Source organism: Rana temporaria, chromosome 2 (assembly GCF_905171775.1).
Source record: "Rana temporaria chromosome 2, aRanTem1.1, whole genome shotgun sequence".
Lineage (NCBI taxonomy): Eukaryota > Metazoa > Chordata > Amphibia > Anura > Ranidae > Rana > Rana temporaria.
Genome location: NC_053490.1, coordinates 251,560,769 through 251,581,360, shown reverse-complemented (window position 1 = coordinate 251,581,360; position 20,592 = coordinate 251,560,769). Strand labels below are relative to the sequence as shown.

Below are 20,592 nucleotides of genomic sequence, written 5' to 3'. Positions count from 1 at the left end.
TTGAACCAATGCTTTCTGTACTAACCATCGGTTTGGACCGATCGGGCAGCGGGCCATCGGTTTGATTTTAAAGCATGTTTTAAAATTTTGGACCGAAGGACAACAGACCGATGGGCTATACACACGGTCGGTTTGGACCGATGAAACTGAACCTCGGTCCATTCTCATCGGTTTTGTCCGACCGTGTGTACGCGGCCTAATACATCTATTGGCAAAAGTATGCAGCCATAGAACACACCCCTTGCCTTGCTCCCTAAAAGAGAATTATATAGAAAAAGGGTAAAGAGTAAGTATGAACTGTAGAAACATTATGGTACAATGAATAAAAAAACTCACATTGAGGTTAAAAACGATCAGCATGAGGAAAATCCTGAAGGGATGCATCTCCTTGCTCACTGGTTCAACAGGCTGTGTCACTCAGGAACCCATAGGAGGCTGTCCACTGGCTCTGTACACTTTGTGGCTTAGATGGTAATACAGAGGCGAGGTCTGAGGCACTTGTGGACCACAGCTGTGTCTGAAGTGGAATTTTTTTACAACTATTCTTTTATACTGGCTTTTAAAAGTTACAAATGCAGCAAATAAAAAATTAGCACTGGTAAACACTTTGAGAGATAAAAAGTGCATTTTATATACAACTATATAGATCAGACTAAAATGAAGGACAAATGAGGAGGAAAGAGGGACTAAGGGACTAAGGGATTATTTTAGTAAACATAAACTGCTAAAATACCTTTTCTCAGCAGCAGTATATAGCAGTCTTGTGACTTCTATCAGTGTCCGGCCAAGCACTGGTTAAAGCCTGTAGGAGGAGTTTTCATTCTGCTCTGACTGTCCTGTGAGACTTTGTTACACCTGATCCCCTGCCTGGACAGTGCTGATTGGCCCTGTGAAAATCACATGCACCTTCCCAAAAGAAGAAAAAAATCTCTACCACTACACATCAAACTGAGCATGTGCAGAGTGCTCCCAAGGTACTGTACTATCAGAAGATGGATTGGGAACTGTGGAGGAAGGGGGGACAAGACATGATTAAACAGCCTTATTTACACAATGGTTCCACAGTGACTATAACAAGCATGCTTTACTGCATTTACAGATTGATTTTACTGTTGTGGATTTAGTAACACTTTAATAGCTAAGGTGTAGATCCAATCTGGGGTGCCTACCGTACAATAATAAACAATGGAGTTTACTTAAACCCCTCCCATATAAAAAACTGATCTATGACAATAAAGCCTGCCTGTAATAATGTGAGAAAATGTTCGGTATGTAGTAAGCAAAATCTTCTACTTGCTGTACATTAGATGCAACTCCTAATTGATTTGCAGTGACCCTTATGTGTTTAGGTACGATGTACTCAGGCTGCAGTGCCATATATTCATTTGTGATCTGTTCTGTCTAAAGGTACTAATGAGTTCCAACAGCCCCTATGTGACAGCATATAGGTGACAGAGTCTCTTTATGGAGACACCGAGCTGATGGGGATTCTCCCAGCGCTGTTTCCGGAGAATGACAGCTCTGATCCAGGAAGTGATGTCATATAATTCACTTCCTGGTCTGTGTACAGGAGGGAGACTGAGCAGAGGTAGGTCCGCTGAGCTCCCGCCACTCTTCCCAGCAACACCCGCCATGATAGCACTGGACCACAGGTGGGACAGCGGAGCCTGGTGAACATGGCAGGGGGGTGGTTGAGTGGATGCACACATAGGAGATCCCAATGGTTCAATTCAACCAGTACCTCTACAGAATTTGAAATAAAGCCTTTTATTACTTGTGGAGCAAATTGGATCATGCTTTGCTGGGGTTGTTTGCCTTACTTTGGATCAACTGTGGGTTAAGAATTGTGTATATGGGATTGTATGATTTTTTTTCTTTTTTTGGGGGGGTTGAACTGGATGGACTTGTGTATTTTTTTTCAACCTACCGTAACTAACTATGTAACTATGTAAGAACCACACTGACAAAATAAGACAATTCATAGAGACAAAATCAGAACCACTCTGACAAAAGGAGAGATGATCCATAGAGACAGAATTAGAACCACCCTAACAAAAGCAGACAATTCACAGAAACAGAATCAGAACCACACTGACAGAAGCAGACAATTTACAGAGACACAATCAGAACCACTCTGACAGAAGCAGACAGTTCACCAAGAGAATCAGAACCACTCTGACAGAAGCAGACAGTTCACCAAGACAGAATCAGAATCACACTGACAAAAGCAGACAATTCATAGAGACAGAATCAGAATCACACTGACAAAAGCAGACAATTCATAGAGACAGAATCAGAACCACACTGACAAAAGCAGACAATTCATAGAGACAGAATCAGAACCACACTGACAAAAGCAGACAATTCATAGAGACAGAATCAGAACCACACTGACAAAAGCAGACAATTTATAGCGATAGAATGAGAACCACGCTGACTAAAGCAGATGATTGATAGAGACAGAATCAAAACCACACTGACAAAAGCAGATGATTCATAGAGACCGAATCAGAACCAAACTGACTAAAGCAGATGATTCACAGAGACAGAATCAGAACCACACTGACTAAAGCTGATGATTTAGAGAGACAGAATCAGAACCACACTGACAAAAGCAGATGATTTAAAGAGACAGAATCAGAACCACACTGACTAAAGCAGATGATCCACAGAGACAGAATCAGAACCACACTGACTAAAGCAGATGATTCATAGAGACAGAATCAGAACCACACTGACTAAAGCAGATGATTCATAGAGACAGAATCAGAACCACACTGACTAAAGCAGATGATTCATAGAGACAGAATCAGAAGCACACTGACTAAAGCAGATGATTTATAGAGACAGAATCAGAACCACACTGACTAAAGCAGATGATTTATAGAGACAGAATCAGAACCACACTGACTAAAGAAGATTATTCATAGAGACAGAATCAGAACCACACTGACCAAAGAAGATGTTTCATAGAGACAGAATCAGAACCACACTGACTAAAGAAGATGATTCATAGAGACAGAATCAGAACCACACTGACTAAAGCAGATGATTCATTTAGACAGAATCAGAACCACACTGACTAAAGCAGATGATTCATAGAGACAGAATCAGAACCACACTGACTAAAGCAGATGATTCATAGAGACAGAATCAGAAACAGTGCCTACACTCTAGATAAAGGAGAAAAGGGGACACAGCAGATTTAGATACACTAACAAACTGAAGTCAAACTCCAGCAAAAACGTTTTAGTTAGTTAAAGCAAACCGTTTTTCAATTTTGGGCTAAAGGTTTTTACATAAATACATTTAAAAAACCCTTAAAATGGTTTGTCTCAACCCTCAAACTGCTACATCTGCAGGAAAGCTTGTCCTGCTGAAAACAGACTTACTGGCTGGGTCACCAGGAAAAAATAAAGGAAAAAAAGCCTAATAAAGAAAGGAAATGCAACTATCACATCTAAGAATTGGATATAATGTTTATTCACTTTTGTCTTTATTATATATGAGAATACTGTACTGACATTTAACAAAATCCTGCCCTATATAACAGTTGCCTGTGTTGAAAATCTGTCCCTGTAGATGTGATTACGTTGTCCTTCATATTTCTTATATTTGGCTATATTCTTCTGGCATACATTATTTAGGACTTTAGCTTATGGGACTGTAATTTAGCAGGTAGTGTTTGTCCCTTGAGTGAGTGTAAATGCAGCATTTTTATGTTTGATTAGAGTGTACCTGGAATGTATAAAGACACTAGGAGATTGCTTTATATGAGTACTACAGCTGGAAGTTGTCTTTACTAGAAACATTATGAGGTTTTGCGTTCATATAAGAACTGAGTTCTTAGCGAGAATATATTGAAGTGAGACTGTCAAGAGCATGGCAGGCTCGTCTCATTGCTCTATGATACAGTAACATAGTTTAGTTTTCACTGTCTTCCACAACTCCTTCTCAGCAGGCCTCTGTCTGAAATTCTCACCTGTTAAGTGAAACAAATTGAACATTTTCTATGCCGACCAAGAATCTATTTCTTCTAGTTGTCATCATTTTAGAAAGCCTCAGCTGAAGATAGCAAGTTACTGAAGAACTGCGCATTAACTGGTGTAATAAGCAGCTTCTTCTGCGTAACGAAGGGTTTACTTTAATAAGCCTTACCGTAAAACTCAACCTTGTGTCTTCCTTGCACACTTTATTCCTGTATGTCTTTGATATAGATCTACGCTTTGATACAGATCTACGCTAAAAATCTGTAAGAGCTACAGTTGCCATTCTGCTAATGGAGTTTGTCCATAGAGAAATAATTGTGAAAATATTGGCCACTCTCTGCTGGAACAGCTTGTTATGTAATTGCCTTACTACATAGTCTCATGTGTAAAACTGCAAAGTCTTTTAACTTGGTGCATCAGATTCCTATAGTCAAAGACATATGGATCAAGCTGTAGTTTGGAGTCGTTTGTGTAGTGCTACCCCTGAAGGAGCCGCTGGTGAATAGGGATCCCCCACCCTGCACAGCCAGGCACACAGAGTTTGCACAGCACCCTTGAGTCAAATAACAGTCCTTGGAGCTTTGGGGTATTGAACTTGGATGGGGTAACGGGTACTATGGGATGCCCACTTGACTTTAGCAGGACTTTTCAGAGACAACTTCTTCTGTACAATCTATTTACATGCTCCTCAGCTCCTCCAGCACAACACTTAAAGCACAAAATTCCAGGACCGGCTGGCACACTGTTAGGTGATCTGACAATAGGGCTCAGTCAGATTTTAGCAAATTCCCTTTACAGGCAAGGACCTCGGTTGTGTAGCAAAATTCTAGTGCCCAGCTGTCTTTCTACTACTGATTCCAGTACCACCTCTTCAGTCACTGCCAGCCCACCTGGCTGGAGCTTCTCCTTTCTCTAGCCCTCTTGGCTAAGCTTCCACAGTCCTCCTAGATTGACTCTGCATCCATCTCAGACTGCTCTCATCCAGTCCTCTCAGGCTCCCTCTCAGTCCTCCCCGACTGTATCACTCATTAGCCCACCTGGCTGTCTTCTCCTTGGAGATCTTGTGGACATGTTCACTGGCTCCTGCTGTCCTCACACCTGCTCCTGTGCCACTAGACAGGATTCCGCCTTGGGATATCAGAGGGTCCCTCCAGCACTCGAGCTCCCTGACCCAAGATGACCCCCTCACACTAGGGGGTTACCATCAAGAGCCCACGACAGCCTCCTAGCACTCCATCTCCAACTTCCACCTGAACTCTCCTGCAGATCTGGGCTGACCCTGGGTATTTGAGGGGCATGCCCCCTGCCAACGCATCTGTTGGGGATTGGTTGGGTCCCTCATGAATACTCCAGGCAGCCCCTCCTAACCTCCCTTCCATCCTTTTGGAAGTTTCCAGCAATTTCCAGAAGTGAGGGAGGTTTCAGAGATGCTGCCTGCTGAGTCATACCAGCTCTCCCTGGATTACTCACCTGAACCAGATTAAACACAGGCTTGGCTGTCAGCCAAGCCAAAACATTTTACCTACACTAACAAAAAACCTAACACTATCTATTCTAGCAAACGGTTGTGTTACACTTGCACAAGTAAAATAGAACTGTTATGACAGTAATCCAATTCTGGTAAGCCCCCTCTGGTAAGCTCCCCTACTCTGACTGTGTGAAATAGTGGTTCGGTGCTTTGTACCAGCCACAGCATAACTTGAAGAGGGGCTTGAGGTTAGCAGGAAGCAATGGAGCTGCACTTCAGCAGGAGTCATACACATTAATGAGAGCATTTCATTTGTGCTTAGGAGTCTAGCTTCTTTAAGACAGCTTAAGAATGTGGAAATATCTTTGCAGTGATGCTACATGACTGAAGTGTTGTTGTACACGTCACTCTGATATGCTCGTTAACCTGGTCCCTAAAATATCAGTAGTCCAGTGCACTAAAAGTCCAGGTCACAAGATCTGGCATTTTAATAAGTAAGGTTGACTGCAATTTTCATAAGTATGTGGAAATAAAACTTATACCGCTGAACTGTATCGTTGGCTCTAGAATGTGCTAAGAGAAGGCTTTTTATTCTGCCATTTTGGTGCTGCCTCTCTTGAATGCTGTGAAAAAAATCTTTTCTTGCAACTACATCCCTAGCATGCTTTAACCAGTTGGTGTATGGAGCCATTTGGACATGATAACTAGAAGTGCAGCAGATAAGGTTGGACAGCCTTATTTTATATGGTACTTTGTACAAAACTTGTGTGCAGTGACCCTCACCCTCCCCTCATTCCCATCCTTACACACACACCAATACATACATTGCCCTCAGGTGAGATAAGTATAGTAAAGGAGAGCAATAGCCTTGTGCATGCAACTGCCTGATCTCCCATATCCTTATAACATTACTTCAGTTTTCAGGATAATTCAGTGTTGCCAGGTAGCTCTTCACTATTTAAAAAAGAAGAATTGCGGTGCCATTGTCTGCCTGCTCTCTGCTCTTTTCGCCTACCTCTTCTTATTCTTTGCTCATCCTCTCTGGTTTGTAAAAAAAAAAAAAACATCTCACTGCTTGGTTTCTCGTTAAACACGCTGCCAGCTTCTGTTCTGTCAGAAAGGAACCAGGAAAGTGCTGTACACATTGCGTTTGGAGATTTGCATTCAATCTACAGAAAGGAAGAAAGTTTCGACACACAAGGCTATCACCCCACCGCTTAACAAGCTTCAAGGGTGGTAAGCTGGCTTTTACAAAGGGAAGAGGATAAGGAAAAGCCCACATGGCAGGTCTTACTAATGAAAACATTCTAATCATTACTCATATCAACCTGTCGTGATATATAAGGGGGAGGTTGTTAGTATGTTTAACATCAATATGATTCTACACCAGAGTTATGAATGTTTTATGATGTGCTACGCTTTTATTACAGCTTTGTATAAATAAAGTTGGGAATTTTTTTTTTATGCACAATTAGTGGTGTGGCATATGACTAAGGCCGCAATAAAGTCCCAAGGGGAAACATAGGGGAATGGCAGCATTTACTCTACCTTGTTATTTATTGAGGATTACTAAAAAAAATGGAGGTTGGAGCAGGTTCCGCAATTAAAACTGAGATGGACTTACTAGAATATGTCTAGTACTGTATATACCGTATATGATACAAATACATTTTAATAAATGCTAAACAAATGATGGTTCCCTGTGTATGAACATACAGTAGGTCACGCTAAGAATAATATATATATATATATATATATATATATATATATATATATATATATATATATATATATATATATATATATATATAGTTTGTTGAACAGTTTCTAGGGACAGATTAACACATCCACATCCCTGGTCAATGGGATTTTAACAGATATGTTTTACTGTCACTGAGGTAAGCATGACCACAAACATGTTCATATTTTTTTTTATGTATTACAAAATATTCAAGTTATAACATACATACAATAATAGCATTTGGTCATAGTATAGTTCACCATAATTTTATACTCAATACAAAAGATTTAGGCAGATGCTTGTATATGCGCAAAGCCAACACTTTCACAGACTTCTTATCTGCTTCTTCAAGGCAGCTCAGCATGCATCTATAACATTGCATAAGTCACAGGAAAATACAGTTAATATCAATAACAGTTAATTTATTTACAGTACATTTACAAAATTCTGTATCATTGGTATAAGTGCTCACCAAAAGGATGGTATTGATATTAAAACGACTGCAGCACCAAGAAGGGAGCGGAGATGAACCACCCTATAGTGATTAAGAGGTGAAGCCAGATACACCAGCATGGTCTGATAGATGTCGGACCATATCACCAGCACGATATTATGGGGCCAATGGTAATCTAAAGCTACCAAGCACATCTATTCAGATATAGAAAATAAATAGCACCATAATTATACTAAAAGGGGGCATGGTAATACCATAGCAGTATGTATCCATAATGGCTTGAAACAGTTTATACATAATGAATTAAACCAGATCTCACTACGGCCATGCAGCCAGACCATCACCCCATCACTTAAAGTACTTAACAGATAAAAGTGTCCCATATACCATGGAAGAACAGAGGTGACCAAAATGGCTAACCACTAAAAACCACATGGTACTGGAATACTTTACAGACCTATTGAATAACACATAACGATGAATAGCATGTTTAAACACGCCACAGTACACTATTTTATTACTACTCATGGACAAAATCCATCAGTTTATTTTGTATTTAATATGTCTAATATTTATTTTTATTTTTTATGATTTAAATATGTGCAATATACTGTAGCTCTTTTGTCCCTGTCCCGCGCCTGTAGGATGCCGTCATTGTTTACTCCGGATATGGTGACGTGCACCTGTCGACATCCAGTGTGATCTCTGATTGGCTGTGGCGTTGTGGTGCGGGGTAATATAAGCTGGTCGTCAAGTCGTGTGGACATGCCCACTGTTGAAGTCGAAAATGACGAAACGCATCAGGGCTTGACCCACACGACGTTATACCGAAAGTGACGCGTGCGCTCCACCGATGTAGGATGCAGAACCAGGAAGTGATCTAGGTCGCTCCACAGTTACCCAGTCATGGATGCCGGATGGCTGATATGGTGAAGTGCACCCGGTTTACACTTTTAAATGCTTTATTAACTGCTGTAGATTGTACGTTCAATGTATGAGGGGATATTTGATGTGAGGGCTTTGTTTTCATAATAAACGAGATTACGCTATGTGCGCTTTCTTTCGTTTTATGAACTTTATTGGAGCTCTAATCATCCCTTGGAATGGTGGTGACTACAAGTTTTAGTTCAGAGGATTACTTCCCTTAGAGGCTGGTTTTTATCTTAGCTCTGGTGAGTTTAACCCCCTAAGGGGAGTTTGTATCACGTGGTGGAATTGGAGTGACCGGTGGATGGTGCATACTACAATAATCTCTAGGCTCACCCATGGACTTTATTCTTAATCACTGTATTAAACATCACCCTTCCTAAAAGACTTTCTTTGTGAAGTTGGCCACATTTACTCAACAACAGCGCTGTTTCATAGTATCTGAATGATACCGTTTTAAACTGTGGACATTTTTAAATACTATTGTTTATATAGAAAAACATTAGTGAACATTTTTGTGGTCGTGCTTACCTCAGTGACAGTAAAACATATCCGTTAATATCCCATCACCTTATGAGGGAGTGGTGCTCTCTCCAAACCTTTTCAGGACTAAGATATAGGTCTAGCTAAGACTGCCTATACTGAAGCCGTAGACTTCTCCCCCATTATATGCAGTGTATATTCAGAACTAGAAAAGTATTTCAACAACATTTCTGTCCGTAGGAAATCAGCTACAGTAGATTGGAAACCCTGAATTTTTGTATCCTCTTCTTCCATAGAGTTGTGAAAACACCCTAAGCAGATGATCACCCTATAAAGCAGCCCCTGGTATATATTCAAGAACCATGTAGATAGGGAACCTAAATATGATTCTGACTCCAAGGTCAATGATTCAATGGTTGGTAATCTGGGAAGGGAAGAGGGTGAGGAAAAAAAGTTGGAGCTGGTGTCTCAATTAAAAATGAGATGGGCTTACAGTACTAAAGTATGTCTAATATATACTGTATATGATACAAACAAATTTTACTACTTGTTAAACAAATTGAAATTCAAGCTGTGAGCTCCCATTCACAGGATGGTTCTCTGTACATGAACGTAGGTCATGCTTAGCTAAGATTGGTTATACAGAAGCCATAAACTTTTATCTTATTAAATGCAGGTAATAATCCAAACTAGAAGAGTGCTTAAACAGCATTTCTCACTGTTGGAAATCAGCTACAGTAGTTTGGAAACCCTGACTTTTTTTGTTCCATTCTCTTCCACGGAGTTGTGAAAACACCCTAAGCAGATGATAACCCTTTAAAGCAGTCCATGATGTAAATTCAAGAACCATGTGAATAGGGGATTTAAAATGGATGTAAACCCAAAACAAAAAAAGTATATATATATATATATATATATATATATATATATATATATATATATATATATATATATATATATATGGGAATGAATGAATTTCATTCATTCTTATATATCCTTAATATTTTTTATTAGGTGGTTTTGTTGTTACTTTTATTGTTAATTTGTGTTCTATATAATATCATAAATATTTATTAGATGTGTTTGTATATATTTTTATACATTTTTGTTTTCCCTAATATAGGGTTTTTGAACAACAATATCTTTGCGGTGTGAGAAATTTGATATACCTGTTTACTGTTTTGCTCCAACATTGAGTTGTATCATGTATTGATAATGAATTTCACATATTTTATCAGTAATTATTTGATTCCAGATTGTTTAATCACGTAATGATGCTAATGAGCTATATATTCCATCATGTATAATCATATATATATATATATATATATATATATATATATATATATATATATATATATATATATATATATATATATATATATATATATGTAATCTATGTGCTCCATGACCTTAGAAAATATTTTATTTTCAATTAACTGTAGGACTGAAGAAACTCCTTACTTGATAATGCAGCTGGACTTTGAGATGGAGAATTTCACTAGTCAAACTGTCATAAGGCGGATAATGTGGCATCTAGAGTATCAAGGTCGAAAACCCCCTCCTGAAATGGAGAAAGCAGTAACAGAGTTAACAGTAATACAGAAGGATATTCGAGCTATTGTGCCTCTGGCAATGGTAAGATTTCCTCTTTCATCCCATACTTCTATGTTATTTAACTTTCCTCTATTAGATTCTTTTATTTTTTTTATTTTAGGTCTAGTCATCTTTTTTTTTTATCTCAGTATCCATTTCATATGTCTGATCAGTACCAGAGCACTTGTGCACTAATGTATATGTTTTTTTTTTTTTTTTCATTTTAATTTCAGGACACAGAGATAATTAATACAGCTATTCTGACAGGACGGACAGTTGCAATCCCTGTGAAAGTTCTGGCCATTGAAACATCTGGAGTCATCACAGATATTTCAACTTTTGTATCATGCAAATCTAGCAACGAGGATATCATCAAGGTGAGTAAAAAAGACTACTTGTCACTGCTGTGTTACTAAGAGCATTTATGCAGACAGATTTTAGCATCAGCCGCAGAGATGAAAAAATAAGTATATGAATGACAGCCCTAAATTATTATCATAAAACAGTGAGGGGGGGGGGGAGACAGAGGCACCAGGAAGCAGGGGAAATTGGCATTACACAGCAAACAGGATGGGGGAACAAAGGAACATGCCAAGTGAACAAAAATAGGATGGGGGAACAAAGGGAAACAAAGTGAACAGAAATACAACATTTAATTGCTGTTGCGGCACAGGGGTCACTGTCCTGGCATAATCTACTAGGCTCAGATGTCAATTGGACAGTAGGGTTTACTCTGTGTATTGGAAATGCCAAGAGTAGCTTTGTATATTGTAAATTACACCTACATAATATTTGTGATTCATTTAACCCCTGATTAATCCTTAGTTGTCACTAAGGCTGTCATTTCTTCGTCCTACAGAAACCTGATCCCTATAAGTGCAGATGTACAGGGTCGATATTAGTATCCTCAAAATTATTATTTTTTTTTTACAAAAACAAACAAACACATAATTGATAAATTAAAAAAAGAGGGAGTATCAAACATAAATCATGAGATAATAAAAAAAGAAAGAGAGAGAGGGACTTTAAATGAAGCATGTGCAGGGATCAGATTACAATGGATAGGGGGAAAATAATAAATCTGGAATAAGTTATTAATTTCAAGACTTTCAAATAATGCACCGTCCATGACTATATTGCATTATTAAAGAAATTTGGTAAACATATATATATATATATATACTTGACAGAAAAAGCTGGGGTATTTAATATAGAAAAAAGGGGGGGTTTTTTGGGGCTATAAATTAGATGACAAACTCAAATACAGGTGAAGCAATAAACATTTCTAACCAGGTTCCTCCTTACCATCCAATCAGCAAGCCAAGTTCAACGGTCTAACTATACATATTAAAAGCAGAGGATTAGTCGCACACATTTGCAAATATATGTTTTAAGCTGCAGAGCCATCGCCAAGGCTCCCTGCGATTCTGCAGTCCTAACTACACACTTTTTAAAGTCTCCTCAATGGAGGCATGTACAAACTGATGGGTGGATGAAGGACAGGTGATTGGGGGGTGTGTCCCCACCTCACCTATGCCTGGTAAGAAATGAAAAAACAAAACCACAAAAAGAAACTGCAGCAATAGCTAAAATCAATGCAGACACCTGATTTAAACAATCGAGTCCCACAACTCACATGCTTCCATCCCTCATTATTTTGGAATAAAGGGGGGGGGGTTCAAATTTGGGACTTTAAATGAGGTGGTTAGTAAACCACCTCCATCCCTGGTTGTATAATAAAAAAAGAAAGAGAGAGCGGGACTTTAAATGAAGCATGTGCAGGGATCAGATTACAATGGATAGGGGGAAAATAATAAATCTGGAATAAGTTATTAATTTCAAGACTTTCAAATAATGCACCGTCCATGACTATATTGCATTATTAAAGAAATTTGGTAAACATATATATATATATACTTGACAGAAAAAGCTGGGGTATTTAATATAGAAAAAAGGGGGGGTTTTTTTGGGGCTATAAATTAGATGACAAACTCAAATACAGGTGAAGCAATAAACATTTCTAACCAGGTTCCTCCTTACCATCCAATCAGCAAGCCAAGTTCAACGGTCTAACTATACATATTAAAAGCAGAGGATTAGTCGCACACATTTGCAAATATATGTTTTAAGCTGCAGAGCCATCGCCAAGGCTCCCTGCGATTCTGCAGTCCTAACTACACACTTTTTAAAGTCTCCTCAATGGAGGCATGTACAAACTGATGGGTGGATGAAGGACAGGTGATTGGGGGGTGTGTCCCCACCTCACCTATGCCTGGTAAGAAATGAAAAAACAAAACCACAAAAAGAAACTGCAGCAATAGCTAAAATCAATGCAGACACCTGATTTAAACAATCGAGTCCCACAACTCACATGCTTCCATCCCTCATTATTTTGGAATAAAGGGGGGGGGGGGTTCAAATTTGGGACTTTAAATGAGGTGGTTAGTAAACCACCTCCATCCCTGGTTGTATAATAAAAAAAGAAAAGAGAGAGCGGGACTTTAAATGAAGCATGTGCAGGGATCAGATTACAATGGATAGGGGGAATCATGAATCATAAATCATGAGATGTTGTATAAACTTTTAGTAATATCAATTATTCCAAACTTTAGTAATATCAATTATTCCAAACTTTTCCTAACTCATTTTCTTTATAACTAATCACCAGACCAACTCTAATCATTAGGGGCCAGATTCACAAATGAGATACGACGGCGTTTCTCCTGATACGCCGTCGTATCTCTGTTTCTATCTATGCGACTGATTCATACAATCAGTTACGCATAGATATCCCTAAGATCCGACAGGTGTAATTGTTTTACACTGTCGGATCTTAGGATGTAGTACCGCGGCCGCCGCTGGGGGGAGTTTGCGTCGTAAACCAGCGTCGGGTATGCAAATTAGGAGTTACGGCGGATCCACGATGGATTTTCGCGTTCACTACGTCGCCGCTAGTCTAGTTTCCCGTCGCAAAGTTAGTAGTTTTTCTTGGTGCCCTAACTTTAGTCAGCAAGTGTATTGCTGTCTAAAGTATGGCCGTCGTTCCCACGTCGAAATTCAAAATTTAACGTCGTTTGCGTAAGTCGTCCGGCAATACGGAAGTACGCTACGCGCGTCGCCGTTCAAAAAAATGACGTCACGGCGCGCAAAGTACGGTGGGAGTTAAGAAACGGAGCATGCGCAGTAGGTCCGGCGCGGGAGCGTGCCTAATTTAAATGGTACACGCCCATTTAAATTGGCCTGCCTTGCGCCGGAGGCCGCCGGCGTAGTTTTCATCGCAAGTGCATGGTGAATCAGGCACTTGCGATGAAAAATTGCGGCGGTGTAATGTATCTAGGATACGTTACGCCGCCGCGATTCTACGTGAATCTGGCCCTAGGTTTTTTAGATACTTCACTTGCTGTTGATTTCTCACCAACTCTCTCTTAGTATATAATCATTTTACCAATAGATTGAAATCTATAATCTTAATATAAACTATAAAAATATAACAGATTAAAAAAAATATATACACTGTATATTCATCCAATTAGATGACAAAATTACTTTTGCATTTTTAGAACCAATCGTTGGTTCCTTTTCTATGACTTTTGATCCCCCCCATCACAAATTGATCAAGTAAAGCGAATTTTTTTTTTCCAGATACCTGAGCTTATCTGTCCGGCCGGCGTAACGTATCCTAGATACGTTACGCCGCTGTAACTTTGGGCGCAAGTTCCGCATTCAGATAGAACTTGAGCCCTAAGTTACGGCGGCATAACGTATGTGGGCTGGCGTAAGCCCGCCTACTTCAAATGGGGATGTTGGGGGCGTGTTTTATTTCAATTTGGCTTGACCCCGTGTATTTCACGTTTTTTTTTACGGCGCATGCGCCGTTCGTGAAGTCATCGCAGTGCGCATGCTCGAAAATCCTCCGCAGAATGTCATTGCTTTCGACGTGAACGTAAATTACATCCAGCCGTTTTCGCGAACGACTTACGCAAACGACGTAAAATTTTAAAACTCGGCACGGGAACGACGGCCATACCTAACATTAGCTACGCCTCATATATAGCAGGGGTAACTATACGCTGGAAAAAGCCGAACGCAAACGACGTAAAAAAAAAAGCGCCTGGCGGTCGTTAGTTTCTGAATCGGCGTAAATACTAATTTGCATATTCCTTGCGTAAAAATACGGAAGTGCCACCTAGCGGCCAGCCTGAAATTGCAGCCTAAGATACGACGGTTTAAGACACTTATACCTATCGGATTTTAGGGATATCTATGCGTAACTGATTCTCTGAATCAGGCGCATAGATACAACCGAGCGCACTCAGAGATACGACGGCGTATCAGGAGATACGCCGTTGTATCTCTTTCTGAATCCGGCCCTGTATCTTTCTGTACCCTTTTCAAATTTGGAGGCAATGGGTTGAGCCGTTCTCCAAGTATGCACCTTCTTGCTGTGATTAAACAAATGTTGACCCATTCTGTATTCCATTTTTCTGATTTGTCCCAATGATAATAAATTGTTTTACTTAATAGGTATGTAACCGCAGTTTGGGGGTGTGTTGATACAAAATATATGTACCATAAGTATCTGGACTGCTGTTGAAACAAATGAAAAAATACTCCTTCTAAGATACCACCATGAAATCCCAGTGCTGTCATTACATATAAAAAAAACTTAAAATTCATATACAAGCAAAATAATAATAAATCTAATATATAATGTTAATAAATTAAGTCATTAAACAAAATGCAAACATGCTGTTACTCTTCAAAGTGTACCTTGCTTTTGCACTTTGAAGAGTAACAACACATTTGAACTTTGTTTAAGGACTTAATGTATTCACATTTGGATTGGACTTTATAAAATAGCACACTAAATATATTTAGATTTATTATTTATTTTAATTTTGCTTGTTTATGAATTTTATTTTTTTTATATGTAATGACATGGCTGGGATTTTCATATTGGAATAATAAAATGTTATATTTGTAGCGCTACGTGTAGCGCTACCCCCGGATTAGCCGCTGGTTTAGATTTGGGATCGGCGTATTTAAGTTACCTCTATACTGTGTCTAGGGTTGATGGTGGTGTTGAGAGCAGTAACAGAATGTCCAGATCGTTGGTTGACGTTTTCAATGCTTTATAACAGAAACATTGCAATTGCAGATGTTATGGTAGGCAGTATAAATGCAGCAGTGTAGCCCAGGCCATTTTCAAGGATTTCTGTACAGACAGGTTTGAGTGAAAGGATTGTGTAATGAATTGGCAAATTGCAATTTAGAACCATGATTACAATGGTAAGTGCGGCAAAAAAATAAAATAACTCTGTTGGCCATACAATGCTATACTGTACTATATCATTCCAGTTTTCATTTCCTCACCTGTACAGGGACAGTTAAACATAGAGCCTAATGGTCCTACAAAAGTTTTGTATTTTAGTACTCCAGATATTTGGAGATTGGTACCTGGGAGATTAAAGTAAAGTAAACTGTATAAGATTAAATAAATATTAATTAATATTCCAGTTATACTAGTAATCACTATTACTCAAGTTTAAAACTTGACGTGATTGTAGGCGTATTAGTGCAATTGTGACATAGAAAATTGAGTACTGTCGTGATCCTTTATTTATTTGCTTATTTGCTTTTGGGGTATGTCCCCTTCATACCCCAAAAGCTTGTCCTGAAAAATTGTATGTTAGTGCAAATAAAAATAGTATCACGGACACTATTCAATTTACTCAAGATTAATCAAATCGTTAATACTTTTATGATGTCTTCATGCACTGTGTGATAATTGTACATGGCTTTTTTTATGTCATGTATGGCAGGTTTTGTATTAATGTAATGCAAGTCCTCGCCCTAATAATGCATCAGTTTATTAGTGTTATAGTCCATAGACTTCATTAGAATGCATGATGATCAATTCATAAGACTGGCTGCAGTTCCTTCTGTATGTCTTTTTTAAAAGATATGAGGTCATACGGCAGATTAGCCGCAGTGATTTGTAATTGGCACAATATCAGCTAAGTGTTTCATCTTCCAGCAGCTGTTTATGCCTGCCTATTTCTACCATGGAGATGCTTCCATTTGGGCTGTATAAGAACATGTTCTTAATAATAATGGGTATCCATGGATACGTGCAACTTTCCAGATCCAGAGCCTTGATTGCTCTGTATGCAGAGTTAAAATACATGAGGTTGAACTTAAAATACTTTGCTCCCACTTGTTTAAGTAAGCTGTCAATTCATCACAGAGATTAGCAAGGTCTTCTTTAAGGTCATACTACTGCATCAAGCTTGGCTCACACTGTGCATCTTAAATGGAAAGCACGCAGCAGAAATGGCTTCTGTATAAAGGAATATTTAAAAACACACTGGTTTTGAGGGTACTCTGGGCTCCCAGTTATGCTGAACATCCTTTTGCTTTGCAGTTTGACAGTTTTTCAATATAGCACACAGCAGGCAACCTGGTAATTTTCTGGGCTTAAGAAAACTGTTGAGTTTAATAACGCTAAGCAAAGCACAGTAGTATGCCTTAACCCATAGAAAGCCATCAGAAATCCCATTATACTGAAAAGATCAGCTAGGTCATACTCCTTTACACTTCACATAGAATATACCAGGATCTAGCTTATATTCATTTAGAAACAGAGAGCTCATATTTTATAGACATTACTCTTAAGGATATATACACGTTGGTACTCTTCCTGCTCCTGTAATGGTTTTTCTAAGCTCAAGTCCTTACTAGACGGTTTATTTACACTGATGTTTTGTTAAGTGTTCACTTCAACACCAATGTGAGTAACAAGCACCGTCTGTAAGGGGTTCATTGGAAACCATCTTAAATTGCAGGCTCAATAACCAGTGCAGGATTCATTATAACAATACCAAGCATTTAGGCTTAGCACCTGTCATATAAACCTGTACTTAGTCATGCTTGACAGTTTAAGACTAGGGATACCCAGTTGTTAAAGTGTAAGTATATGACCATAATAAAAAATAACATATATGATTCAGTCTGTCAGTAGCATTAACACAGAAGTCTTTGTTTTGCTGAATCCCCCCTGTAACTAAAGCCCTGTACACACAATCGGACCTTTGTCCGACCAAAATCTCATCGGAATTCCGGCGGAATTCCATTGGAGTAAAATAGAACATCTAAACTCCATTGGAATTCATCATAATTTCCGATGGAATTACTCCGATGGGGCATAGACACGGTCGGAATTTCTGATGGAAAAAGTCAGTCGGACTTTTTCCATTGGAAATTCTGATTGTGTGTACAAGGCATTTGTTTATTACCTGGTGATCCAGACAGTAAGTCTTTTTTTCAACTACCTTAGGACCGTTCTCATCGGATGGACTGATCGTGTGTACGAGGCCTCAGAACATTGTTCAATTAAATTCCCTTAATTATACATTTAAGTTTATAAATGTAATTTCTTTATTGGAATTTTTTGACATGTATACTTTAATAAAGCACTTTATTTTATCCTTTCCACCCACATAAATCTATCTTTCTTGTAAGTTTATCACATTGTGTGATCATTTCCAATGCATTTAAGTGTAGCTAAAACTGTAGCCATAGTTTCCTTAGCTGATTAAAATAATGTTGTATCATGCATGAATTATGAAGCGTGATTGACTTTAGTAAAGAAAGCACATCATGGCTTTCTTTATTAAAAATACAATGTATAATTGAGATTGCAATGAAAAGCTCTTTGTGAATACATGTATCCAACATTTCTACACTTTTACAAAAATTATAATAGAATATAAACCTCTGTAACAGAACAGCTATAACGCCACAATGTGAAATTGGCATGCATGGCCATATTATAGAATTTTGGCTCCCCTAAAGCTCTATATTTTTTGTTGAATTGCTTTCTTAAAAAATATTAGTTAAAAAAACACATATGTTGGGTCTATGGAAAAAAGGAAAAACAAAGGCATAATGACAGAACAAAACACAGAAAGTTGTGGCAACTAATTATTATTCATGTTTTAGGCTGGGTTCACACCTATGCAAATTGGATGCGACTTACATTACATCCAAATCGCATGACATTTTAAAATACGTTCATTTGAATGAGGCTGGTTCACATATGTGCATTGCATTTGCACTCTGCATTGCGCAAAAGACATGTGCGAATCACAAGCACATTATCTTTTATGGGAACGCATCTGATTCACAGATGCGTTTTATTGTGAACAGGAATTCTCTCTCCCTCCTCACTACTCCTCCCCTCTCTCCCTGCTCAGCTACAACAGAGAGGAACCGCTGAACAGCTGTAGAGAAAACGGAGCTGAAATTCGCACCGGACTGATGTGAATCCAGCCTCACTCATCTGACCTCAGCAAAGTTAAATTGGATTGTTTTCCTGCATTCTATATATTGGTGATTTTTTTTATATACAGTATATATATATATATATATATATATATATATATATATATATATACATACATATATATATATAGGAATCTGTGAGGAAAGAAGTAAGTGAGCTGTCATGTCCGACTTGTTTCACAGGTGCCGTTTTTAGAGCCCTTATCCTAATCCTAGCCTTGCTGCCTGGAGAGATATACAATATGCATTGAGAACAGTTTTCAGACTTCACTAACCACATGTTTTTAAGAGGCCAGTCACATATTAGTTAGTAAAGACAATTGTATGACTGACATGGAGCTCACACTTTTAAAAATAAATCAGCAGTTGCAGCTTATATATGCTGTATATATATATATATATATATATATATATATATATATATATATATATATATATACAATTGTCAAAAGTATTGGGACACCTGCCTTTACACGCAAATTAACTTTAATGGCATCCCAGTCTTAGTCTTTACAGCTAAATATTGAATTGGCCCACCCTTTACAGCTATAACAGCTTCAAATCTTCTGTGAAGGCTGTCCACAAGGTTTAGGAGTGTGTCAATGGGAATATTTGACCATTCTTCCACAAGCGCATTTGTGAGGTCAGGCACTGATGTTGGACAAGAAGATCTGGCTCACAATCTGCCCTCTAATTTATCCCAACAGTGTTTCATCAGGTTGAGGTCAGGTCTCTGTGCAGGCCAGTCAAGTTCCTCCACCACAACCTCGCTAATCCATGTCTTTATGGAAAGGTTGGGCCAACTCAATATTGAACCCTATGGACTAAGACTGGGATGCCATTAAAATTCATGTGTGTGTAAAGGCAGACGGCCCAATACTTTAACAATACAGTGTATATATCCTCCGAAGTTCTCTTTACAAAATCCTGACCTTTGTAACAGGAATGAATCCCTAATATATGTTTGGTAGCAGAGATCCTTAAATACAAACTACAGATGCACAAATATTAACTGTGCTAAAATGACCTACTGTAAAGAAAACATTAAAAAGTGCACATATCACTTTCAATGCTCCTTCTTCTTGTCTGTAACTCTCTTCTGCTTATTGGTGACTGAACTTGTCTCTTACTATGGATGGGCTGTGTATATTGGCAAACCTTTTTATATACACATTCTCAATGTACTGATTCTTTTGCTTGAAACAGATATTTCTCATTAAAAAAAAATCTGTAAAAATAACATCTGAATCCCCACCAACTCAATATGACTGCACGCCATGGGAAGTAACAAAATAAAATTGCACAGCAGTTGTTTTTGATTGTTAACCAATTGGTAGCAGTTGAAAACTCGATGAGTGAAGTGAATGGGGATTTGTAATGAGCACAGTGCTACCCCTATTTCTCTAAAATTTGCAAGTCTGCAATACACTGTTTATATTTAAATCAGATGTTTGTACTGCAGCAGGGAGTGACAACTTTTAAGAGACACAGAAAAGGTTTACCACCCAAAACTAGAAAATAACCAGCTTGAGTGAATGTGGTTGGAATGCTCAAACGGTAGCAAGTAAAATCTGTACAGCCTCACCGTTCC

At 38.5% G+C, this 20,592-nt stretch overlaps 1 protein-coding gene across 1 annotated transcript in view; it reads left to right on the top strand.

The window, feature by feature from the left end:
- TMEM132E (transmembrane protein 132E) overlaps positions 1-20,592 on the top strand; it is a 662,885-nt gene that overhangs the window by 593,843 nt on the left and 48,450 nt on the right. The window contains exons 4-5 of the mRNA XM_040336772.1: positions 10,508-10,700; positions 10,892-11,035. Coding sequence (XP_040192706.1) covers positions 10,508-10,700; positions 10,892-11,035 — 337 coding nt within the window. The remainder of the gene's footprint in view (positions 1-10,507; positions 10,701-10,891; positions 11,036-20,592) is intronic.